Source organism: Cimex lectularius, unplaced genomic scaffold (genome assembly GCF_000648675.2).
Source record: "Cimex lectularius strain Harlan isolate CLEC.00 unplaced genomic scaffold, Clec_2.1 scaffold44, whole genome shotgun sequence".
NCBI classification, from domain to species: domain Eukaryota; kingdom Metazoa; phylum Arthropoda; class Insecta; order Hemiptera; family Cimicidae; genus Cimex; species Cimex lectularius.
In genome coordinates this window covers 597,915-624,158 of record NW_019392639.1, presented here as the reverse complement: position 1 = coordinate 624,158, position 26,244 = coordinate 597,915, and the positions used below count along the sequence as shown (strand labels likewise).

At 34.6% G+C, this 26,244-nt stretch overlaps 2 protein-coding genes across 12 annotated transcripts; one reads left to right on the top strand and one right to left on the bottom strand.

The window, feature by feature from the left end:
* Window positions 1-6,280, top strand: LOC106662747 (negative elongation factor D). The gene is made up of 14 exons (XM_014386994.2): window positions 1-97; window positions 154-271; window positions 333-448; window positions 2,543-2,652; window positions 2,715-2,824; window positions 2,882-2,989; window positions 3,049-3,198; window positions 3,265-3,395; window positions 3,451-3,635; window positions 3,710-3,971; window positions 5,131-5,341; window positions 5,486-5,626; window positions 5,709-5,838; window positions 5,993-6,280. The coding sequence occupies exons 2-14, from the start codon at window positions 215-217 to the stop codon at window positions 6,022-6,024; spliced, it is 1,743 nt and encodes a 580-aa protein (XP_014242480.1). The 5' UTR covers window positions 1-97; window positions 154-214; the 3' UTR covers window positions 6,025-6,280.
* Window positions 6,057-25,779, bottom strand: LOC106662757 (ninjurin-2). Of its 11 annotated transcripts, XM_024228122.1 has the most exons (8): window positions 25,644-25,779; window positions 25,446-25,567; window positions 23,123-23,367; window positions 22,935-23,057; window positions 22,400-22,574; window positions 22,154-22,339; window positions 11,364-11,580; window positions 10,017-10,106 (listed from the first exon to the last, which is right to left on the bottom strand). In XM_024228122.1, exons 5-7 carry the CDS (start codon window positions 22,439-22,441, stop codon window positions 11,374-11,376), a joined length of 435 nt encoding a protein of 144 aa, XP_024083890.1. In that variant the 5' UTR covers window positions 22,442-22,574; window positions 22,935-23,057; window positions 23,123-23,367; window positions 25,446-25,567; window positions 25,644-25,779; the 3' UTR covers window positions 10,017-10,106; window positions 11,364-11,373. The 11 variants fall into 11 exon arrangements, with proteins under 11 accessions (XP_014242564.1, XP_024083901.1, XP_024083890.1 ...); XM_024228118.1 differs by having other exon boundaries at window positions 22,935-23,367; XM_014387060.2 differs by having other exon boundaries at window positions 22,400-22,569; window positions 22,935-23,367.
* Window positions 25,780-26,244: the final 465 nt, after the last annotated feature.

The window sequence follows — 26,244 nt, the reverse complement described above, 5'->3', positions numbered from 1 at the left end:
TTCAAAATAAGCGTTTCAAAGGAAACTTTATTATTAAAAAATAAAATAAAAACAAATTCTGACGGCGATTCTTTCTTTTAACTTACACTATTTCGCCGTAATAACAACCTATATTTAAAAAGAAATCTATTTTATATATTAAAAAATGTTAAGTGTCTCAGGTAATTGAGTTCCGACGATATTTGAACAGTGAATTTTTGTTATTTTCCAAATAATGGACGACGATTACGACGACGAGAGAGGATGGGGAGAAAACGACATGGGAGACGATGTGAGAAAATTTTTTTTAAAAGTTTAATTATTACATTATTTAATTGTTTTTACACCCTCAGTCCGATGTCGGGGAAGAGGCGATGGACAACCCTCAAGAGGTGCTCAAAGAGTGCCTGGAAAAGTTCAGCACACCAGATTATATCATGGAGCCAGGGATTTTCTCCCAGCTGAAACGGTAATTATTATTGTTTAAGCTTATGTTTGTACATGAATTCTTTTTTTGTTATGAGTATTCGTTATGAGTACACACTAAGCAAATCTTGGCCTACGAAAGTCAGCCAATGTATTGGGCCGAACGTTGGTCGCCAACACATTGGTCAAAGGACGCTCCTGAATCACGAACCTTGTTCTCTGTAAAGAATACATTTTAAATTATCTAGAGCTTGGCAAATGTGTTCACTCAGTGTATACGGATTTATCAAAAACTTTTGATAGTGTAGATCGTCTTCATCCTGGTCAAAAAATTCAAAAAACTAGTTGTGGGCCAACCCCTCTTGGGTTGGGTGGACTCCTTTTTGTCTGAGAGGTTTTTTGTCTACACAGTACACTGTATCTGCACTATGAGGGGGTCTTAAGGCTAATTCAACATCAAACCTTTTGAAGTTACCGCCAGCAACCTGAACCTCAAGGTTGTCTTTCGTTGGCTGAGATTTTCGTTTTGTGTAAACGCCTTAAGATTTCTTATGAGGTTGATGATCCTGCAGTTTGATCTGCCCCTTCTCAAAATTTCGAATTGCCAGATGCATTTTGATATGTCGCCATGATTAGTGTGTTGAAAGGCCGATAACTAAATTGATGGGAAAATGCTAAAAAATATAATATATATTATATATGTATATTATATTTAATATAATATATCAATATTATAATTTTGGTCGGTCTGTTCTCAGTGTTTTTTTGTCAGAAATGTACCGGCCTTTCTCTATACTAAACCACTGCTGATGGCGGAAAAGAAATTGTAATAAAAGATAGTGAGGATGAACAGATCAAAAATAATAATTATAATTTACTAACCAACATAATAATTATAAGTTTTGGCATCATCTGGCGTACCATTTGGCAGTTATCTCTTCTTTAACTGAGAGATTTCCTCTTTTAATTTATTTTTAATTTATTTATTTATTTTTGTGCTCCTCTAAGTTCTACAGAGATACACAAGTCTGATGAATGTGTAGTTCAGTCATTTCTAGATGCATTTTGGTCTTTTGCCATCATTAGTCTAATGAAAGGCCAAACGGTGAGGATCGACAGACCAAAATGATCAGAAACAGCTACACAACAGTCATTATAAGCTTTGTCATCTCCTAGAAGGCCATTTGGCAGTTATATCTTCTTAAACTGAGACATTTCTTCTTGATGTTTTTAGTGTGATGTATCATATTGGTTGTTTTTGATTGTTATGGTCTGTCATTCTCAGTATTTTTTCAGTCAGATACATAATGGCATTTCTTCACACTAAACTACCACTGATGGCAAAAAACATATCTTTGGCCTGCTGATCCTTGTAATTTTGGTAACTGAAACAACATAGTAATTATAAGTTTTGCCACCTTCTAGAAAGTCATTTGGCAGTTATCTTTTCTTAAACAGAGATTTCCTCCTGAGGTTTTTGGAATGATTGGTCATTTTCACAAATTTTTGTATGCTCTCTCTCTCTCTCTCTCTCTCTCTCTCTCTCTCTCTCTCTCTCTCTCTCTCTCACACACACACACTCTCTCTCTCTTTCTCTCTCTCCCTACCTCATTCGATTGTTTTCAAATATTTTGGTCTGTCCATTCTGGATGTTTTGATATTTTACATTTTGGTCTCTGCCATCATCAATGATGGGTTAGTGTGGTGAAAGATCAATACATTTCTTACAGACAAAACAGCAAGGAAAGCCAGACAAATGACATTTTGCTATGATCAGAAATGACCAAGCTACTTTCATCTATTCTTAGTTTAACTAATAAGCTTTCTACTATAGCCTTCAAAATATTTACACTAAACTCTTGGTCTTTTGACAGTAGTTAATATGTGGTTAAAATCTATAAGGAAAACAAAAATAACATAATAAAACATATTTTGCAAAATGTAAGTCTGTGAGTTGAAGACATATAGCTTGACTGTTCCCTGATCTTGCTGGTTTGCTCGGACACCATCTTCAGTGGTTGGTCAGTTAGACTGGTTAAATGCCACTTATGATATCAGTGAGAATTGGAGATGATGAAGCTATAAAACAAAATTTTACCTTGGTAATATTTACTAAAAAATAAATTATACTTTCTAGGTATTTTCAAGCTGGGGGTATACCTGAACAAGTAATTGAACTTCTTTCTCATAATTACAAGGCTGTAGCTCAAATGGCCAACTTGGTTGCCGAATGGTTGATTATCGGCGGTAAGGACGTTTAGTCTTTTTTTTCTCCCATGTTCGTTGTTTTTACATTAATTTTATTCCAGGGGTAAAAGTCAATAATGTTCAAGCGATGGTAGAAAACCATCTTAAAGAGATGATCTTGAAAACGTTTGATCCAAAAAAGGCCGATACAATTTTCACAGAGGAGGGAGAAGTGAGTTATGTTCATTCATATACGAGACACTCATACGTTTAACAAGGTGAATTTCAGACTCCCGCCTGGTTAACCGAGATGATAGAGCATCCCACTTGGCGGTCGCTAATTTACAGACTCGCCGAAGAATATCCGGATTGTCTTATGCTGAATTTCACAATTAAAGTATGATCCATTATGATCCGATAAGAAACGAACAATCATTAATTTTTAATTCCGTACAGCTTATATCGGACGCAGGTTTCCAAGGCGAGATCACAAGTATATCAACAGCAGCGCAGCAAATTGAAGTATTTTCTAGGGTTTTAAAAACGGCAATTTCCGGTTTTTTGCTCACAACTGACGACTGGCAAAAAAACATTGATGAATGTGCAGTAAGTTCTCAAAATTTGACTGATACACTGATGTATATTAATTTATTTTGTTCCTTGTGCATATAGAAAATGGTCTGTCATGGTCAGCACACGTATGTATACAGTCAAGTACTTCTCCATGTGCTCTCTAGGGAAACAAAAGGTGGCTCAATAATGAAAAGGCTAGCCCAAGAAATAACAAAATGTGCCCAGCAGCAGTAAGTAACAAAAATTTATTCTGTTAACATCTTCATTATTACATTAAATTTACAGGCATGATGTGACACCGATCACAATGTCCCTTAATGGTGCGGCAAGCTTTCCTCAAGCATGCCAAGCGCTTTCTTCAATGTTGGCTAGAAACGCATTAAACCCTGCAGACATCACTGTTCTCTATCGTAACTATAATGCGCCAGATCCTCCACCTATTGATCTAATCCGAATCCCCCAGTTTTTAGGTACTTCACAAACAATATTTATATAAATTATATAATATAAAATAATTTTTATACATACTTCTACTTAACTATAGAGTTAGTAGTCGATGCTTTATTTCGGCCTGGAATGAAACTGAACCCCGAGCACAAACCGAAGTACGTTTATCTGCTTGCTTATGCCACAAGCGTCAGTGAGACTCTGCCCACTAAAAAGACAGCAGGCGCAAAAAGAACTTTGAACAAAGACGAGCTAAAAGCGACGACGCACGCAATCGACAAAGTCCACAACATTTGTTCAACAAGCAAAGGCTCTGCAGAACTAATTGCTGAGCTGTCTACAATCTACAACTGCATTAAGTAAGACCAAAACTACTTTATGTAGGGAACAACTCAAATTTTCATAAACAAATTTGTATTTTTAAATATACACTTCTATAGTTTATCCCTTTAATTCAGAAACGATTAATTTTACCAAAAAAAAAACAGTTATACAAACCCCAGTTCATTTTGGCTAGAAATCGCATGGTGTTAACTAACTTTGTTATTTTAAATGGGAATCCCATATTTTTATTGTACAATTCGAATCTAGAGCTTATTTTATGCCACTTTTGATCGAATTGACTTTTTCTGATTTATGCCTGACGGAAGATGCGTGAGGGGGTGTCATTTCCCAGCTAAATGAGAAAGTTATGTTAAATTACAATTAATTAAGGTTTTGAGTTGAGATAAAAAAGTCAATGGCTCGAACGGGATTCGAACCCACAATCTTCGGCTAGATACGCTGCTGCTCTACCACTTGAGCTATTGTGACCTCGATCCACTCGGACACCAACTTCCTATCTCAACCCCACCTTTTGAGTTTTCCCTCCTTTTTTGCCATTTTTCAAATGTCGTGTAATCGGATTGGATTCTCAGCGACAAATGAAATGGCGTATCTACCCAAAGATGGTGGGTTCGAATCCCGCTCGTGCTTTTGACTTTTTTATCTCAACTAAAAACCTTAATTAATTGTAATATATTAATTGGTCAAGCGGACCACAAAATTAGTGAAGTTATGTTAAATCCACTGCCACCAAGTGATTCCTAGACATAATAACTTCGGGTTTGTATAAGACAATTTTTTGCTAAAGTTGATAGTTTCCAAATTAAATAGGTGGACTGTAGAAGTTTATTTGCCTTGTATACCTTGTACAAAGTTTTTTGCCATATTTTTCATTTTTAAAATTAACCATTACAAGCTTAATTTTATATTAAAAAATCAGTTGAAAAGAAAAGACCAAGATCCTTTGTTAAGCTTTAAATACTTATAATTATTTACAATATTTGTTAATATTGAAAATTATTAATTAAAGCTTCAAAGTCCTGATGAAGAGAATTCCTCGAAAACTCTAAGGAACTGAGTATTTTCTTTCCCATTTTTAATATTAATTATATTAGAGATAATTTTAAGCATGTGCTGTTTTCATATTTGTTCATGTTGCAACATAATTATTAGGAGAATAATTTTTGCTAATAGGTTTCCAGTTGTCTCAATTGGAATTGTTAGATGGGTCGAGTATACTGTCATGGAGCCGTCGTATTTTAAACTGAGCACCGAACACACACCGATTCATTTAGCCCTCTTGGACGAAGTTGTCACAAATCACCCCTTGCTACACCACACAGTCCTATCCTTGTTTATAAGGCTATTTGAATCAAAACAAGACGAACTTGAAATTCTCGTGCAGGTAAAGTTCAAATTATACTAAACAGCTCGCTTGTTGAAAAAAAAAAAAAAAAAATACAAGTATGACAATAGATTAATTTTTGTATAATTTTTACATTGCCCTTTGAGCTGTAATAAATTAATGTACTTTTTTCTTTAATTTTAGCTTGAAATGAAGAAAATGTTGCTGGAAAGAATGGTCAACCTTCTGAGTCGTGGCTGTGTCGTCCCAGTTGTCAAATATATAAAACAATGTTGGCACAGGGGTGATACTGATATTTCTCTTATCCGTTATTTCGTTACAGAGGTATTCCACCAACTTCTGTACTATTTTTTATTTTTATTATGTTTTTTAGAGTTATTTTATAGTTATAATATATTTTTTATAGGTTTTGGAAGCAATCGCTCCTCCTTATACATTAGAATTTGTCCAACTTTTCCTCCCCATAGTTGAAAATGAAGAGATCACTGGGAACATGAGGAGCGACTCAGATTCAGACCCTGTCTCAGAGTTTATCGGTTAGTTTGCCTATTAAAATTGTGTAAAAACAGATGTAAATAAATAAAGAACAATTTATATAGATTTATATTCAAATTTGATTATTACAAGATGGTACATTGATAAGCCTATGAAATCTAGAAAAATAATTAAATATTTTGATTTTTTTTTCAGTCCATTGCAAAACTAACTACCCTTCAGCATGAAAATAAGGTTTCCAGGATGAGTTAAGAAAATTGAGCAATATTTAATACCAAGAGAGGCCATCATTTCATTTTTTTAACTGTGTAAGAGCCACACGAAGCTTAGCTGTGATACGTCTGCAGGCTCCTAGGGGAAAAAAAATTGATAAGAGATTGAAGAATAAAAGTAAGGACAGTTTCAGTTTCTTTGTAATAACTATGTTTAACATTAGACCTATTTGTATTATGGAATATAAGAAAATAAAAAAAATATTTTATACCCGATCGTATTTCACTTACTGTCAGTTGGCCTCCGAGCTTTCAGGGAGTGCCGGATCAAGGCCGAAGCTCATCTTGACAATGTCGACAAACATCGATAATGTGAAGCAAGAGAGGACGATGTGGTTCAAATTGTTGATGAGCTGGCTGTGCTCGCTGTTGATATGCATTCGGTACAGAACCACAGATACGGCACCTCCGATAACCTACAACCCAAAATATTTCTATTGTCTTCAATAAGTTGAAGCTCTAAAAAGCTGCACATTTCGTTAGTTTCCAAGAGTCAACATTTGTTCGTGGGTGAGAGAAAAATCAACCATTTGAAGAATTAAAATTAAAACTGATTTTATATTGTCAATTAAATTCACTAATTTCGTGGTCCACTTGACCAATTAATACATTACAATTAATTAAGGTTTTTAATTGAGATGAAAAAAAGTTAATGGCACGAGCGGGATTCGAACCCACGATCTTCGGCTAGATACGCCGCTTNAAGTGGTAGAGCAGCGGCGTATCTAGCCGAAGATCGTGGGTTCGAATCCCGCTCGTGCCATTAACTTTTTTTTCATCTCAACTAAAAACCTTAATTAATTGTAATTGTCAATTTATTTATTTTTCGTGGTATACAGCCTATCATATCTAATCATTAGTTATTATCTAGATGCTACCTGTTTACACTTTAATATTAAATATTTTTCCCTTAAGATAGTTGGTTGTTGAATAAAAAGAGGTGGTAGTCTGAAGGTGCAAGGTAGGTTCTTAATCAGCCCTGGATCCATATGTCTCAGATTCTTCATTGTCCATCCAATCCGTCATACCACCCACTTTCTACTCTTTAGTACGCATAAATTCATATTTTTTGCCTCCTTTGATTATGGATGTTTGTATAAGGGACTTATTTGAGAGGTTGAAAATAAGCTTAAACATATTTATGAAATGTTTTATACAGTTTATATTAAGCCGCTCAAGGAGGTTCCATGTGACTACTCATCCATGAAACTCACTCCTGCCCTTCTGACCTCTATCTTACTAACTACTAAGCATAAATACAGAATTTAGTCGTTCCTTCCACATCGGTATCTCCTGTGGAATTCCCTTCCTCTCTCTATTTACAAAGCTTTATCCTTTACCACATTTACATCCCTCTTCAGTTCCCTCTTGTCATTTTGGCACGAAAGATATTTAATTACCTCTTTTTGTTTTATTTCCATTATTAATTTTTGTATACCCTCATCAGGATGGAATTTTTTATAAATACATTTTGTTCATAATTTGTTATTCAAGTCCCAGAATAAAACTTATTTTTCAATTCGTTTAATATCAATGTCTGGAAGGGTGAATAGAAGCTTAGTTTCATCCATATCAGAAAATTTCTCCTTTACAAAATTTACAAAAACCTAGCTGCATATCAAAACCAAGTCAGGGCGTCCAACTCGTATTTGACGAATTAGCAGTTCTGGGTTCAAATCCAGACATAGCAGTTAAATTATTTGGAATAATTTGTAAAAAGCACTGTAATTACCCCTTGTCCGCAACACCCAACATGTAATTGATCCTCCTGTCAGGAATTACATTACGTTACATCTACAAAACCTCATAGTATACACTTATGCAGTTCTGAATTTTGAACAGATCTAAGGACTGTTAGAATGCCTTTCTCTTATTCAAAATTTTTAAAAAATCTTTATTTTCCAATAGAGCATAATTATGTAGGTCTATTTATTTTATAGGGGTTGAGCCAGTAAATCCAATATTTGTCATTAGAGATTAATTATTGTTTTCATCTTGTAAATCGCTGTACATTTAGCTTCTCTACTGACCTTATTCCCTTTTCCTAACTTATGCAAATGTCAGACAATTGTTTGATGTATAATTTGATCCTTGCCGATCATATTTGTCTATTGACCACCCTGGCCCAACACTAACGGCAAAATGCTTTGTGAGCTTGTATCGACAATTTCTCCTTCATTGCCCTGCTAAGTAGCTCCAAATATTTCAGTTTTTTCCCTATTGAAAGACCTGATAAAATAAGTGTAACTCAGTCTAGAAGTATTAAAAATATCAGTATTTTCGAAATTTTACTAAATAAAGTGTTTGGACTAGATAAAATTATAGTATGTGCCACTTATGTTATTTTCTAGGTTTTACACTGCGAAAACTCATTTTCTGCTTGAACCATCAATTAGTGTGGAGATGCATTGCATTGAACAAGGAAATTGAAATTCAATGGTATTAATTTAAATATGTGTTACATTATGTTTTATATTTTTATCACATTGTAAGAGAAATCATAATTAAAATGTATGCTTGTAAAAACATTTTCTTTTCAGATACATTCCTTTTCATAATTATCATAAATTTATGCTAGTTAAATTTAACATAACCTTTTTTTATTTAAAAAACATATAAAAGTGAATTGTAAATAAGTTATAAATTATATCATAAAAAAGTTATCAATTATAATGCTTTCAGGATTATAAAAATGTGAAGTTAGACCAAGACTAAAAACTTTATAAAATATGACAACTTAACTCAGGACATTCAATTTGAAAAACTTCAAAGCTCAATTTCTCAAAACGGTAGATACATCTTAGCAGCATTCTTCTAGTCAAATTCCAGACCAAACAAGTTTTTTGACTGCCAAATTTTCTTCTTCAAATAATAGCTCATTCAGACGTTTAAAAGAAATCGACAGGTCAATTCTTCCAGGAGAGCGTAGTGACCCTAGTCCATTTATTTGACAGATGTGTTAGAATTGGGCCATTAATTCCAATATTTGTCACGAGTGATGAATTATTGACTTGGATTCTGTAAGGTTAGCCGATAATTTGATCTTTACCAACCATCGTGGTTCGTTGGTCACCCTGACTCAATATATGAATGTGGCGAATGCCGAAACAAGTCTGACAGATCAACCCAACGAGGAGAGACAGATCTTTGGTAAGTATCAGGTTCATCTCCACAGATCACAGGAATCAGCAGTCACCATGATCACCGTGAATTGGTTGCAAGCTTGTCTCAAAACTTTACCCTTCATTCAGTGCTTTATACTACCAAAATTCCAGGCTCAACCCATTTTTTCAGCCAATTTTTTTTCTCTAATGATAAAATAATATTCAAGACATTGAGTTTACAAAGTTATACCAAGACAAGAAACTAATTCAATAAATAATTCATAAAAGTTTTAAAATGGTCATTTTTTACTCACCCATTTAATTAACAAATTAAACAATGTGCAGCATCTTAATATTTGTGTTTCTTGGAGCATTATTTAATCAATTATAAGGAAAAAAGAAATCTACATCTAATAAATGCTATTAAAACTCTTAAAGGATATTTTTTTAATGTGCATAGTGTAACATAAGCAACACACTGTCACTACTAAAAGATTTTAACATTAGATACACATACAAACACAAAATTTATTTACTGTAATTATTAGGACAAAGTGTGAACTTTGAAAAAACAAAAAACAGTAAATTGTTTAAATGACATTTATTAAAACAGTTATAGTTATTTTTTACAAGATTGTATCCAATGGTATATACAAAATATTTTAATTTACAATTTTTCACTTTTTCCAATGTTATACTGCTAAATGAAAGAAGCAACACGGTTTCAGCTCGGACAACCGGCTAACTGTCTCTGACTATGAAAAGAGCCTGGTTCGAGTGTTCCATACCAAAGCCGGATATGATAACGTTGAGTATCGATATGAGAAATACCATGATGAGAATTATGTCATTGAGGATTACCGCGGGGAGATGGTCGCTGATGTGGTTGATGTCCAGGCCACCAATGATCAAGAAGAGGATTCCCACGCACATCTGCACAACATTTTCACTTCACTACACACTTGAAATTCGACAAAATTTAATCATTAAAACTTAAATTTAAACAAAAAATTAATATGTTGTGAATAACTTAGAGATTTTTTTATATAATGTTTACAGATTTGTTTTAAAAAAAAATTATATGTGAATGTTTCAAACTATGTTTAAATATCAATAAAATTGGATGTTCCATGCAATCCATTACAGTGGCAGAGATTTAGAATATATTTTTAACTTTGTTTAACCCAGATATATTTTTGTAAGTTTTTCTTTTTAATTTGTCACTGTGTCAAAGTCATATTTGTGCACTATTTGCATTCACAATGTAAAGCATTCTTGTCTCTCTAAATTGTACTTAATTTTTTAATCCCGAGTTTGACATGTTTATGACATACTTACAACTTAATTTATGGATATTAGAGTACAACGATCATAATTTTACAGGTAGACATGTTATCGTTTCTTTAATAAAATCAATTATGTTTAACAAATAAAACTATTAAAATTATTAAATAATTTCAACATATTCAATTTATGTTTTATATAATTGAATGCTGACAACGTTATTGCTGATCGTCACAAAAAAAGTGTACATATCAAATTCTTGAGAAAAAAACTATTATTTATTGTAAGAAAATACGTAAAACTTTTCTTTTTCTTAGTAATAAAGTACAATACTGATTTTTCCAATTATTAGAATTTTAACATTTTAATTTAATTTGGTTCTGAGACAATAACTATTATGAAACAGGCTTTTTACTGTCTAAAACTTTCTCAATTTTTGTTAATAAATATTATAGAACAGTAAGTAAAAATAGTATAATCACATCTTACATTTAAAAACAAATTTGGCTACAATAATCGTGCATTAATACAACACACACATTTCACGTTCTAAATTCTAAAGTTACGACCAGTTTTATATTTCTTAGATACATTATTGACAAATTAAGCAGTGTTTTAAAACTAGTTATAACTGTTATTATTGTGTTTGTATGAAGAAAAAGAAAAGGAACAGACTGTTTATTAAATGAAAAATCAAATGACGCTGAGCACTATGAGCTTGTAAAAAAATCATTTATTCAGCTAAATGAAGTCAAGGTGAAATCATATTGATAAGATTCTTGATCAGGCAAACATTGACCGAAGGAAAAAAATGTTTGCACTTTTAATTTGTGATTCATGTATGTGTGTTTTGTCCAATGCTTATACGTCAAGATTGCGTTTAAAAACTAACACATTAATACATACATTGGTTTTTCTATTTCTTAACGAGTTCAGTATTCACAGGCACGAGCCGTCCCAGGCTGGGATCAAAGGCGGATATAAGTAGGTTCAGCGCCGTGACCACGAAAGATCCGGCTAGGGCCAGGTGGTTGATGACCATTGCTGAATACTTGTACTCGATCAAGTGGAGCCGACAATCCCTCATCAGATTCAGTGACAGAAAGAGGACTCCCATACCGACCTGGTAAAGATTAACAACTTACCCAAACAATACAAAAATTGGCCATCTGACACAACAACCCATTATTTAAATTTAATACATTTTACTTTTATTAATGAAAAATCTTATTTATTTGAAACAAAAATTGTCTATCAAACAAAATAATTATCTTTGTGATCATGAAAACTATATTTTAAACTGTGTATTTATTTGCACAATCCTTATTGAAGAAAAAATAAATAATAGCAGCAGTTCAATGGTTTATCTGTTGTTCAGAATATTTATCAACTCTTGATTACCATCTAACTAATTGCTGTCCAATTGCCAAAATCATCATTTTACAGACACTGATTAACTAATAATAAATATTTTTAAAACCGGTGTAATGAATCTTTTAGTCAAAATGTCTGACATTGAATATTTTTTATCATTATTATTTCTCCGTACAAATTATGGTTATTTTGATTTATTTTTCATGAGTTGAGAAATTATATGTTGAAAAATAAAATTTTTAATACCCATTGAGTCACAAAGTTATGATTATGCCACCCTTATCTACAATATATGCCTTTTTGAACTTTTCCTATTTCTTCAAACCAAATTCTTTCTATTCTAAATCAATTTAAGGTTTTTTTTATTGACATTTTCACTGAAATAAAAAAAAATATTTAAACAATAATAATATTCAAAATTTTATTTACATATATAAATATGCTTAATACACTTTTTAGATTTAAAATTTATAGTTAAATCATAAATAAATTAAAATTAACTATTTCAAAAATATGTGTTAAAAAAACATCTCACATATATATAAAATTAAAAAAGCTATAATCTTTTCTCCGCCAAAATACAAATAAAAAATTGTTACTTTTAAATTTATCTAAAATTGTAAATATATGAATTAATATAAATTGTGCCTACCAGCAAATCCACAGCCCATCAGATTGTTTCAATTCCTTTTTGAAAAAGTTCAATTCTATTTAAAAGAAATTCAATTTAGTTTGATAAAAGTTTAAAAAATAAATTTGTGTTTGAAAAAAGTTCATTTGGTAAAAGTTCACTTTGGGTTGGAAAAATTGGATTTGATGTGGAATCAGTTCAATTTGATTTGGTGAAAGTCCAGTTTGGTTTGGAACAATTAGTATTTGCTTGGTAAAAGTCAAATTTGGGTTGGAAAAATGAAATTTAATTTGGAAAAAATTCCATTTTTGTTGGAAAAATTGAATTCATTGAAAAAAGTTCAATTTTGGTTGGAAAATGCAATTTAAACAGGAAAAAGTTAAATTTGGGTTAGAAAAGATTGAATTTGATATGGTGAAACTTCAATTTGATTTGGTACAAGTTCAATTTGGATTGGAATCTTTCATCTTCTTTCATAGATTTATTTTCATTTGGGAAAAATTAAATTTGGGTTGGCAAAATAATTGTAAGTTGGGAAAAGTTCAATTTGAGTTGGAACAAATAAATTTTGATTTGGGCCATGTTCAATTTGATTTGGATAAATAGAGTCATTTGGAAAAAGTGTAATTTGGGTTGGAAAAATAGATTTATATTTGGGAAAAATTCAATTTGGGTTGGGAAAATACATTTTGATTTTTTGAAACATTTTAATTTGTGTTGTAAATATAGATTTTGACCTAGGAAAAGTTCAATTTGGGTAGGAAAAATAGAATTTAAAATTGACAGAAAAATTTAGATTAGAAAAATATATTCATTTGGGAAAAGCTAAATTTGGGTTGGGAAAGGTTTAATTTGTTTTGGTACAAATAGATTTTGAATTGTATAAAGTTCAATTTGGGTTGGAAAAATATAATTTGATTTGGTAAAGTTCAATTTGGGTTGGAACAATAGAATTTGACCTGGAATGAAAGTTTGATATGGGAAAAGTTCAATCTGGATTGGGGGAAATTTGTTTTGGGAAAAATTCAATTTGGGTTGGAGACAGATTTTGAATTGTATAAAGTTCAATTTGGGTTGGAAAAATAAATTTTGTATTGGGAAAAGTTCAAATTGGGTTGGACAAAAAAAAGTTTTGAATTGGGAAAAGTTCAATTTGGGTGGGAAAAATAGATTTTATATTGGGAAAAGTTAAATTTTGGTTGGACAAATAGATTTTGTATTGGGAAAAGTTCAATTTGGGTTGGACAAAAAAAAGTTCTGAATTGGGAAAAGGTAAATTTTGGTTGGAAAAATAAATTTTGTATTGAGAAAAGTTCAATTTGGCGTGGACAAAAAAAACGTTTTGAATTGGAAAAAGATCAATTTTGGTTGGAAAAATAGATTTTGTATTGGGAAAAGTTCAATTTGGGTTGGAAAAGTAGATTTTGTATTGAGAAATGTTCAATTTGGGTTGGACAAAAAAAGTTCTGAATTGGGAAAAGGTAAATTTTGGTTGGAAAAATAAATTTTGTATTGAGAAAAGTAAAATTTGGCTTGGACAAAAAAAGTTTTGAATTGGAAAAAGATCAATTTTGGTTGGAAAAATAGATTTTGTATTGGGAAAAGTTCAATTTGGGTTGGAAAAGTAGATTTTGTATTGAGAAATGTTCAATTTGGGTTGGACAAAAAAAGTTCTGAATTGGGAAAAGGTAAATTTTGGTTGGAAAAATAAATTTTGTATTGAGAAAAGTAAAATTTGGCTTGGACAAAAAAAGTTTTGAATTGGAAAAAGACTAATTTTGGTTGGAAAAATAGATTTTGTATTGGGAAAAGTTCAATTTGGGTTGGAAAAGTAGATTTTGTATTGGGAAAAGTTCAATTTGGGTTGGACAAAAAACAGTTTTGAATTGGGAAAAGGTAAATTTTGGTTGGAAAAATAGATTTTCTTTTGGGAAAAGTTCAATTTGGGTTGGAAAAACAGATTCTGTATTGGGAAAAGTTAAATTTTGGTTGGACAAATAGATTTTGTATTGGGAAAAGTTCAATTTGGGTTGGTTTCATAACTGGATGCAATTTAGTCAACGGTTTAACGACATAGACCATAGAAGATTAGCCAAATCTGTCCAATTCGATTGTCATCATGACATCAAGTATAATGCGAGAGAAGAAAAAAATAACACGAAAATATCGCATTATGAGATGTTTTGATTGCATCGATCCGTTTGGCGTGCTTATGAAACATTGAACGCGTTTGACCATCATATTTAGTTGAAACTTTGACATTTGGACAGTTATAATAATCAATAATATCGACCCTGCCATAAATTAACCACCTCCGGTATGAGTACTATTTGAAAAAGACGACAAAGTCCAGCTAAAGATGATCGTTGTTTTTTTTGTTTTTTTAAATTAAGACTTATGTAAAGAGTTATAGATAGTTGAGAAATTTTAAGATTTTGGTAATTCTTTGTATTTTAAATAGACGAAACTAGTCTGACGAACAACAAAAAGTGATAAAAGGTGGAACCAAAGGGGTCGTTATCACCCAAGCAGAATATGGTCTTTGTTATAGAATAATATTAGATTATTGACTGCTAAGGTGATTAATAGTTTTCAACACAAAGCCTTTTTCATCCACCGTTAATTAGACTTGGACAAATCTCGGCGATATTGTCGTCGAGGGTTGAGTGAACTCCAAGCAATCGGATCATTACTGATTCTCGTCCATCAGGCCTTTTACACCCGGAAGATAATTTACACTGATGATGCCGTGGGAGTTAAACGTGCAGGTGTACGTTTTAAATTTAACCGAGACATCTCTGAAATATAATTCCTGCATCTCTAGATTTTTGAAACAGCCAAAATTGACTGTAAATTTTAATAGTCCATATAAACAAGGATAAATTAAAGGTTTTTGAATTGAATCTGAATTTCTCGATTTTTCCTCGATGCGCCACGAGGAATGGACAAATAACAATTAATTAACTATTATCTATATATGCAAGTCGAGATAAAACCCACTGAAGAGTATAAACAGAGCAGATATTATCGCGGAAACACGGGGTTAAAAAAGTAAAGAACATCTACAAAGGTCGGACTTGATAAATATTAGACGTTTTTCTATCGATAACATTCACCCGTTCAAAGATGGGATTAAACAGACCATTTAAAGCTGTATTCAAATCACCGTACTGAATTACAGTTTTGGCAACAAAGAATTAAATTACGAGGAAAACTGTCCCCGAGAAAGAAAAAAAAAACAATCGCCAAATTTAAAGAAAGAAGGCAGCCTCGAGTTGGAAAATTTAGGAAAATTATGATTGTACTGTTCTAAAAGAAGTCCAGGATACCTAGATAAACTTCTGGGACAACAAATGTTTTTATTTAAAGGAACAAATATGGCTTCAATCCTCCTTACTTGAACATATCTTAGAAATAAGTTCTGTTTTGTAAACAGTAAAATAATAATAATAAAACATAAATAAAATATTTAAAACAAGAATAACCGTAATATATTCTTTAAAATATTAAACATTATAATCGAATAATGAAACGTTAAGAAAGAAAAAGAGAACTAGAAAGAAAAAAGGAAACGAGGAAAGAAAAGGAAGAAGGAAGAAAAGGAGACGATTCTTGACGTTTTAAGAACTCAGATGCCATGGAACTGAAACTAGCCAAAGAAAAAAACGTACTTCCCAGGGAAGCAAATTCCATAGACACTGCAATTTTGAAAGATAAGGCTAAAGGAGTTCGAAGTCCCAAGCTTTGAGAATTTATTTGATTAAATTTTATGTACATTAAAACTCTAGATTTATAAGTGCTTAGCTCGCTGAAGGCGTTAATATAGGAAGAAATATGTTCTCTTGGTTTAAGATCATGACTGTATCTAATGCAGGAATGATAAGCAATTTGAAAGCGATGAGCAGATTGAGAGTCTAAGGAAAGTGAAAGAGAAATTGTTTATTTAAAAAAAAAATATTGATAGCCTATACATAACGGTACATTTTACAAATGTGATGAGACTATGTTTCTTTTACACGGTCACAGCACTAATACTAACGCCAGTGCTGCATCCTGATGACACTTGCCATGAGACTCCATCCAGTGTGAAGGATTATGGAGCAAGGAGGTCTCTAGGCGACGTGGCGGGTGGCTCGAATAGTACAGTTAGGATGGATCGAGAGGTTGGCGTGAAACGTTTGGATTCAGGAACGGAATAGTTCGTTGTGGATAGGTTAGAGACGAAGAGGATTCGAGTTAGATGACAAAATTGGAAGGTGGTGATGGTTTGGGGTCAAATGTATGGGATCATATAAAGGATGGGACCGAGACTGCTCCCTTGTGGGACGCCGGCTTGTATCGGTCGGATTTCCGAGAACTCGTTGCCACTCCTCCATCTGAAGCAGCGGTCTGTAAGATTGGACCAGGGTAAGATAATAAGGAGTGGGTAGAAACGTTTAAGTTTATAAAGCAAGCCCGGTCGTATGAGAATAAACATATTATGGATGTAGAATTACGAGACCTCCTAGGAGGCCTCTGGCCTGATGGATTAGGAGACCCATCTTGGTGCCTGAGCAACTTCGAGGTTGGGCGCTGATCGGGCGCCATAGACTTTTTTTGGTCATTTCGGCGCCCTTCCGTTCCCTAAAACTAGTCATTCTCACACTCACTCTCACAATAAATACATACTCCTATATACAAACCTAATCACATATGCAATGCATATCCTCTGTCTAAAATCCGGGTCGGAGGGTACTCCTTATTTCGCCCCGACCCGGCTTGGCGGAGCAGCGGCGGAGCCTTGAGATGACATGCTGCACCGCCGCTCAGGCCGTATTCTAACATAAACTTAACCTTAACTTTAACCTATAAAATAAATACACCACTATACATAACCCATTATCCCAATAGCTCTCAAAAACCTAAAAGGTTTTTCTTTAAACTCGCTGCCATGCTCGAGCATTCTCCTATAGGCCGGCGGTATTCCATTTCGGTCCCTCCCAGCACACCCCTCTAACTCGAGCGACACCGCGAGTCTGTTATCTTGACATGCTGGGCACCTGGGTCGACCAGCGCCGACCAACAGGTACCCATGAGTCGCACGTGTGTGACCGATCCGCAGGCGGGTCAGGACAACGCTTCCCCTTCGGGATATCCCCTCCGGGCTCCACCGGTTGACCGTCGGCTTGACGGACAACAGTGCGTCAGTCGAGTCATATTATGCATATAATATGGATAATAATATGGATAATATATAATAATATAATATAATATTATATTATGCATATAATATGGACAAATTCAACAGAAAACTAGAGTTGAATTTCCCTCCCTTTTTGACATTTTTCAAATGTTTAGTCTATTTGATTTTCGGGGACAAATGAAATGGCCACGGAGAGCTTTAGTGAAGTATACTTCATTTTGCTTATTTCAAGGGAAAAGTCAAAAGGTGGGGTTGAGATGAGAAGTTGGTGTCCGAGTGGATCGAAGACACGATAGCTCAAGTGGTAGAGCAGCAGCGTATTTAGCTGAAGGTCGTGGGTTCGAATCCCGCTCGTGACACTGACTTTTTTATCTCAACCAAAACCTTAATTAAAGATTAATTAATTGAAAATAATTTATTTGGTCAATCGAACCACGAAACCTAATAGATGTAAGAAATAATAATGTTTAAAAAATAGCTTTGATTACCTATAAAGTAAAACGTTTATGGTTCATGCATTTTAATTAATTTAGTCATAGCATAGAGATATTAATATGTCGCAAAGATTTAAAAAACTGCAACATCCTGATACTATAAATTTTGCAAATTGCCAATTCAGATTTATAAGTTAACATTTGAACTCGGTTGTCAAATAAATATTCCTTATCTATTTGCTGTAATGTCCAGTATGAACAGAATTCCCATTCTCGTCATTTTCCTCTCATCGCTGCTGTAAAAAAAAAATAAGCAAATCTTAATTTCACATCTGTACCTAATCCAGGAAAATTTTGCAATTTGAGCGATTCGGTTGCAACCCAGTAACCTAATTTGACCAGAAAAAAAAGAAAAGAGGAACACTATCGCTATGCGCCAGATCCTTAAGATTATCGATACAATTGTTGAGATACAATTCATTCCTCGCCTTTAAAATTTCCACGCAGTTGGGACGTCATTTTAGATAAGGTCCGATATTAACAGATATCTCGAAAAACAATGTAAACACATTAATGTATATGTTACCATTGTCAAATTTATCCGAGCAATCAGACATAAGTTCCATTTATGCAATAGACCTGGATGGGAGGGGATGAAGATGATTGATAATGATGAGAAGAATGCTAGGAAGGAGGAGTTTTCTATTCTCAAGTTTGTACTTTTCCTAAGTTCATTTAAAATGGCTCGATCTTTCTTTTAAGAAGTCATTGAATATCATCGCTGAATTTCTTATACCAGGTCTTCTACCCCTATTAACCTAGGGGTACCCTAGATTGTCAACATTGAGCGGTTGCTTCCCATTCGAAGAAAATATGGGTGGAGGTTCTTCCTTCTAGGATAACGTAAAAATGGGGTCATCGTTGAATTTTCCCATGCAATGTAGGTGTGCCAGAGACCGCTATATAACCCTAGCACTACCCTGTAATAAGTCCGACTGGAGTCCATCCATTTCACGTTTTGTTTTTGTTGACCCATTCTGAGACGAAGGGGATGATCTTTTATTATAACTGCAGGTTCTGTGCAGATTCCCTTTGTACCTGGCACCCTATGTCGGGAGGTCAGATTTTCCCATGTTTTGGAGATTTTGGATGCATTCACAGACTATTTTGGATGTGACCTTTTTACGCGATATACTTTTAATGCTGCTTGGCGTCTGATGTTGTCAATGTAATCTCTTTTAAAACATTTCCTAATGAGTTTGACTTCTCATATTTTGGGACCCGATTCCTTCATTGATATTGGAATTGCTGATATGTGTCCTGTTAAAAATTTATAAGATGTTATATGATGATGTAAAGGATGTTTTTGGATTATACAATCAGTCCTCATCTCTGGTGATGGGTGTTTGATTTGTTATTGTCGTATGCTGGAAATGTTTAATCTCCTAAATTAGTTTCGGACGTCTGTATGAGGGGAGAAGATATTTGTCTATTTAGATGTGAATCCGTATAAAAATAGATAAAATCAGCCAATACGGTTTTATCAATATGCCTGTTCATCAGAATCACAAATCTATTTGAATAACAGTCAAATAGGCTTTTCATCTTTCGATAACCACCCTTAATTATTTGACCAATATAAACGCTACAATTCAATTACAAAAGAAGAATCAATTTATAAAGCAAACGGCTTCGGTCACAATTATTTACAGAAACACCCAAAGGTCAGTCCGAAGTTGAAAATGCCCTCTGGGGAAATCATAAACTATAATAATCCGTGTTTGAGCAAGCGGATTCTCTCCATTTGCCAAAACTTTCAACCTAGACCTGCTTTGGACCTATTTTTGTCTCATCTGAATTAGTATACCACATAGAAAAAAGTGTTACAAACAACCAAATTGATCAATAAAATCGATAGTTTACTTTGAATGGGAAAATTTGAAGTGGAATCAGTTCAATTTTGGTTGGAATAATAGAATTTTGTAATGAGAATTTGGAATGAGTTCACCATTAGAATTTTATTTGAGAGAATTGGGTTTAGAAAAAGGTCAGTCTGCTACGGTTAAAGTAGAATTCGGGTTGAAAAAATAGAAATTGAAATTGAATGAGTTGAATTTGATTTGGATAGATTTTGATTTGGGGAAAGTCCAATCGGGTTGGAAAAATAAAATTTAATTTGGTACAAGTGGAATTTCGGCTGGAAAAATATGATTTGATCTGGAATCAGTTTAATTTGATTTTGCAAATGTTCGTCAATTTGGGTCGGAAAAGGGGAATTTGATTTGGAAAAAGTACAATTTGATTTTGTACAAGTTCAATTTAGGTTGGAATAAGACAATTTGATTTGGGTAAACCGTAATTTGAATTGGCAATTCAACTAGGGTTGGAAAAATATAATTTTATTTGAGAAAAGAAATTAGGTTTAAAAAAAATCAATTTTTTAGGTTCAAGTTCAGTTTGGGTTGAAAAGAGAATTTGATTTGCTACAAGTTCAATTATGGTTGGCACAATGGCATTTCATTTGAGAAAATAAATAAGGTTTAAAAAAAATAATTTTTTGTAAAAGTTCAATTTGGGTTGGAACAATAGAATTTTATTTGAGAAAAGAAATTAGGTTTTTAAAAAAATCAATTTTTTGTAAAAGTTCAATTTGGGTTGGAACAATAGAATTTTATTTGAGAAAATAAATTAGGTTTTTAAAAAAATCGTTTTTTTTTTTTTTTTGTACAAGTTCAATTTGGGCTAGAAAAGTAGAATTTTATTTGAGAAAAGAAATTAGGTTTTTAAAAAAATCGGTTTTTTTGTGTTCAAGTTCAATTTGGGTTGGAAAAGAGGATTTGATTTGCTACAAGTTCAATATGGGTTGGAACAATAAAATTTCATTTGAGAAAAGTGCAATTGGAATTAGAAAAAGTTCAGTTTGGCTCTTTTCCGTTTGGAAAAGTAGAATTCGATCTGGAATGAGATCAATTCGATTTGGAAAAATGATTCGGAAAAAGTTTAATTTAGTTTGGTAAAATGTAGAATGTAGTTTTCGTTCTCGTCCAGAAAAGTGTTATAAACTGCCAACAAAATCGATATTGGATTTGGTTGTTAAAACCATTATAAACTCAAAAATTAAACCTGCATGAATCATCAAACTGGCGCATCTTTAAAACAGGCTTATATTTTTAAAATCTAAATGATATCGCACGGAGAAAAAGTTAAAAACATCAAAATAGTCTCAACCGCATCTTTAAAATAATAAAAGTCGTGTAAAAAAAATAGCACATCAAAGGCTCCAGGTCCATCGAGTGCCACGCTAAAAATCATAGATTTTTGTCATGAATGCAAGCATGCTCGAGGAAAAATACTCGCGCATGAAGGATATTAATGCCGTCCTTCCACCTGAGTGAGAAATAAGGAAATATGGTCGAGTGCCTAAGGAAAAGCCATTATAAAAACCTCCATAGGGGACAAATGAAACTTTATTTATAAAACAGTCGACTGGCTTTTTCTAATTATTGCCTAATTCTCGATAAAAAAAGTTTCCACCGTTGCTAAACTAGATTTTCCTATTAAAATTTATCACTGATGAGAATAACTGTTTATTGTTCTGTTGTTTTCTAAATCGACGGTCAAAATTGCACTGTTGAGAATTTTTTATCACAAAACATAATAAAATGTTATCAACAATAACAGTGAAACATATTCAAAAGTACGATTACAAAATACTGATAGTGATCGTGATTCTTTGACCCCTTACAGTTTTTTTTTATTTTAAATTGAGGTCAAGGATTATTAAGCCTTTGCACAAAGGGTATTGAATTTCGACAATGGGAAATAAGTAAGGATTTGGCATGTCAACCCAATACAGCATGGTAGGGGGCCATCCATTTGGCAGAAAAAGGCGTGAAAAGGGCCTGAGCTAGGAATAATCGTACGGGCAACCATGACGACACGGCAAACAAAACAAAACAGGAATCGATGACTTTTGACCAATTTCAAGCATGACAATTTAAAAAAAAAAACGAACAGCAACAGCTAAAGAGAGACGGAGACAGAAAACTCAGTGCTGTGTTTAAGACAAAATTACCTGTAAAATTATCGATGTGGTTATGAGGCCGAGCATGAGTGAATAGAATTCGTGCTTATCTCCGACTTGCAGGATATATTTAAGCTGGCTTGCGTTCGCAGTGAGCAAGGCGATGTCGAGCATCCCCTGGGCGATGGTCTTCTTCGTGGCATACCTGTTGGCGTCCAACGGCTTCCCGGGCTGCAACTGTTTGCAAGAAACGGCTTTTCATAAGAGTGCAATTGTAAAATTTATTTTTCAACTGACATTTGTTGTGATCTCCGGTGATATCGCAGAGTTGGTGATCATTTCTGTTCGAGTTGTACCCCTCGACTGGCAAATTTCTCTAGCGTGGATGAATATCGATTCGGCCGCTTAACGCCGACCTTAACGCCACCCCGGTGTCCTTACTTTCAATGCTTTCCAACGGCAAAGGTCTACGCTTGAAATTAATTAACTATTACAACCGTGAGACCATCGTAAAGGAAGACCAACTCAGATAAAGAAATCATAAAATTAGTTTGCCCAACATAAACTAAATATACAGAACGATTTTTTAGAAATAAAATTATCAATATTAATAATCAATAATAAATTCAAGTTAGTTAGTCAACGAAGTCATTCAGGCTGTATTTGCTCGTGTGTGTTGACCTAAATCAACAAACCCCACCCATAATTAAAAATTTAAATTGAATTGAAAACCACCTCCCAACACCGATTTTTCCAGCTTCCTTCAGTTATTAATTTTTTAAAATGAAATATAATTTCAATATTAAAAACCTACATCAACTTTTCAACCAACCTTTCCATTGATCAGAGATGGAAGTCTACCAAGTACAATTCTTCCGTTTTAAATCCGCCATTCAAAAGCTTGCAACACCGTTTTTTGTTGATTTGGAAAGGTGCAACTGTTTTGTCCCATGCCCTGTACTTACAATAGACCTCCTAAATTATCGAATTTGTTATTTGCCCCATTTGTATCTTATTTACCACTTTGTGGAGCCTCATTGTTTCTTCATTCGGAAAATTCTTGATCCTTGACGACTATAATGTACGGAGTAGTGTAGTGACCTTGAGAAGTTGGTTTGGAACTGTTGAGCGCCGTCGACTCTCTAGTGTGCAGTGTCGTGCGCTGTCGTGAGAGCTCTTGGCGGGTGTCGATGTTGTAGGCAGTACTAAGTACAAGTAGCTGTCAGCCAAGTCGGTTATCGAATGAGAGTTGCTTGTGTTGACAGCTAAGACCGAATCAGAGACACACGAGAGTTAGGGTACCAGATCCTGTCTGCGTAGACGGGGGAGGGTGCATAACCATCTGTACTACGGGGTAACAGAAATGTTCTAAGGTTCAGCCCCTGTAACACTGGGAATGGACTCCCCCCTGGCGGGAACTTAGAGAAGAAGCTGTCTTCTATCTGTGACCTTCGCGCGAAACTTGCGTATGATCATCGTTATACACCTGGCCTCACGGGATACGGCGGATCGGACCGAAGCGTATAAGCGTTGAGATTACGCTTGAAAATTACGCTGACAGAATCCCTCCAATGTGTGAGTAGTGGCGGATGGAAATGGGTAGTGAATCGGTTGCTCCTATTCAAGTATGCTTTGCACGCAGGTGTAGGCTCGATTGGAGCCTTTTACCGTAGGCAGTCTCCTCTAGGGGGTGGTTAGCAATTCCACTTTAAACAAAACCGCGGCCGGAGCGGATCCTGTAGTTTCTATGCTTGAGAAGCCGGAATACTCTGGGAGATAGAGTGGCCTTCTCTATCTAGGGAGTGCGCGAGACCAGGCTGATGTATTTCGGCTTAGGTAGCCCTTTGCGCGCGGCATATGGTTCGATGCTTAATGCGGACCCGTCCATTCAGAATGGGCAAGCGGGGTGCGAGGTTGTCTTGGCCCCTCGTGACTGAGCTGCCTCTACACCATGCTTCAGCTCTCAACTTGAGAATCAAAACGTCCGATAAAGCCGAAAGGCTAGGTGGGGACGTTTAAGATCCTCATTGTCCTTTTAAGGACGACCGAGTGTACGGGAAAGCTAAGATCGACTATGGGCTAGGAGCTATCTATGGAAATAAGCCAAGGGCTAGTATACAAATATAGGCAGGTACACGCTAAGTGAATCTCGGCCAACGAAACCAAAAACAAGATATCGGGCCGAACGTTGGTCGCAAACACACCCGTACACGCTAAACAAATCATGGCCAATGAAGCGGTTGGTAGTCTTTTGTTGGCCGAGATTTGCTTAGTTTGTACGCGCCTTAAGCCTTGGGCAATATGCCACCGTCTTTCAAGCGGAGTCTGTATCTATTGAATACTGTCAAACAGATTAAAAGGCTAGGTACTATTAGCAAAAATTATCCATCTATTCGAACAGCTAGACGGCACTAAAGGCAATTACCTCATCGGTAGTAAAGATTAGAGTCGTTTGGAACTGCATCAGAATCTTGTCTGACATTGGGTATAACAAAAAATTACCCTTGCATGTGTAAAAGGGCTCAGATGACATAGGGGTAAAGAAAAGGCCGATAAATTTGCCAAGGAAAGTTTCAAAAAGACATTGCTCTTTTCTGGCATACCAAACTGCCATAAATAAAGCTCCATCCGGCAATGGATTAAGAACAAGTTCTTGGTTTAATGGGATTGTGTATCAGAACAGAGGCATGTGAAAAAGTTCATCAAAGGATGCAGAAACTAACGGCAGAAGTACTAAAACTAGAACTAAAGCTAGATTAATAGTAGTACTGCTGACTGGACAGTACAGACTCCCAAGGCATATGTACAGGCTCTACAAGACAGATATTGCCAGAAGAAAGAAGAAACAGTGGAATATATCTATCGATGGTGCGAAGGTTTATGTCGGCTTTGATTCCTACTCCTCGGAGAGGAAAAGCATGTGCCTAAAGGGTACACACAGGACTTAACCTTGTTTAACTTAGCCAAACTTGGAGATCTAGTAGTAGCCATCTTAATGAAGAGCTTTATTAATGGAGATGCTCAATAGACCAATACTGATCGTAAAGAGGCCGACCTTTAATTTTTAAACCCCATCCCCCAAGTACCTTGTGGCTTGAGGCTTGTGTTGGCGACTTGCTCCGTTAGTGATGAGATCTAGATGATTCTGATTTAAGCCGGTTGAACACTACTTACATAGAGACGTGCTGCACGTTCATGTGCTTCTGTGAGTCGAAAGCATTCGAAGCAGTAGCCCCTGTAGTAACTTTAATAAAGCATAGGCAGTCCGACACGACTGACAGTCCATTTACTCTTACAACCAATACAATAGATTCAATGAATGACTTATGAAAAACCAACTCACCTGTTCTGTACTTATAGGCAGGAAGTCCTAATTTATCTTGGTTTGACAAGTCCCATGGTTGAGCTATAAGCCCCTAACATTTTCTCCTGAGACGTAGTACAGCAGTCTGATCATTGTTTCTTCTGCTTATTTGATTCCGTTGGCGTCAATTGAAGTTTAAGTATCTTATCAATAAATTTAGTTAAACATAGTACATACCTTCCTACTTATTGTTGTATTTTCAAAACTTCAAACCTTTCCAGGAGTATCTTGGATTGTCAGTGTCTTGTAGAAAACTGCAGTTCCTTTATAAGGAAGAACATCTCTAAACACCCTACTTGTCCGTCCTACATTCTCGAGATGTTAACCTATTTTTAAAATAGATAAACCTGGGCAAAAGTTTCTTACTAGTTCCGTGTTTTCACAAAGGCTTCAAAGAAGATACTTTTGAGGGTAAAGCAAATGTAAGACTCCCATTGTTCTTTCTCGCCTTATCTTCTGTTCTGTAGATTCCTGTAGTGAGTCTTCCTATTATGGAGAAGTGTGCTAGTCAACGATGTGCCATATCTTTTTCTTGCAAGAGTATCCGGGTGTATGTTTTTTTTTCAATTCATCCTTGGAACATTGAGGATTTTTATATGAGTACAGAACCCCTTTCCCTCTTTACCCCCTGCTTTGATGCTTTGACAAAGGCTTCCTGGGTTACTGAACCCGCACCCCTCAGGCAACGGGTACAAACAGGGGTTCTTAGACCAACTAGACGCCAATTGAGGCCGTACTCGAGTTGGTCGTGGTTTGAAAAACCTCTATCTTAGCTGGA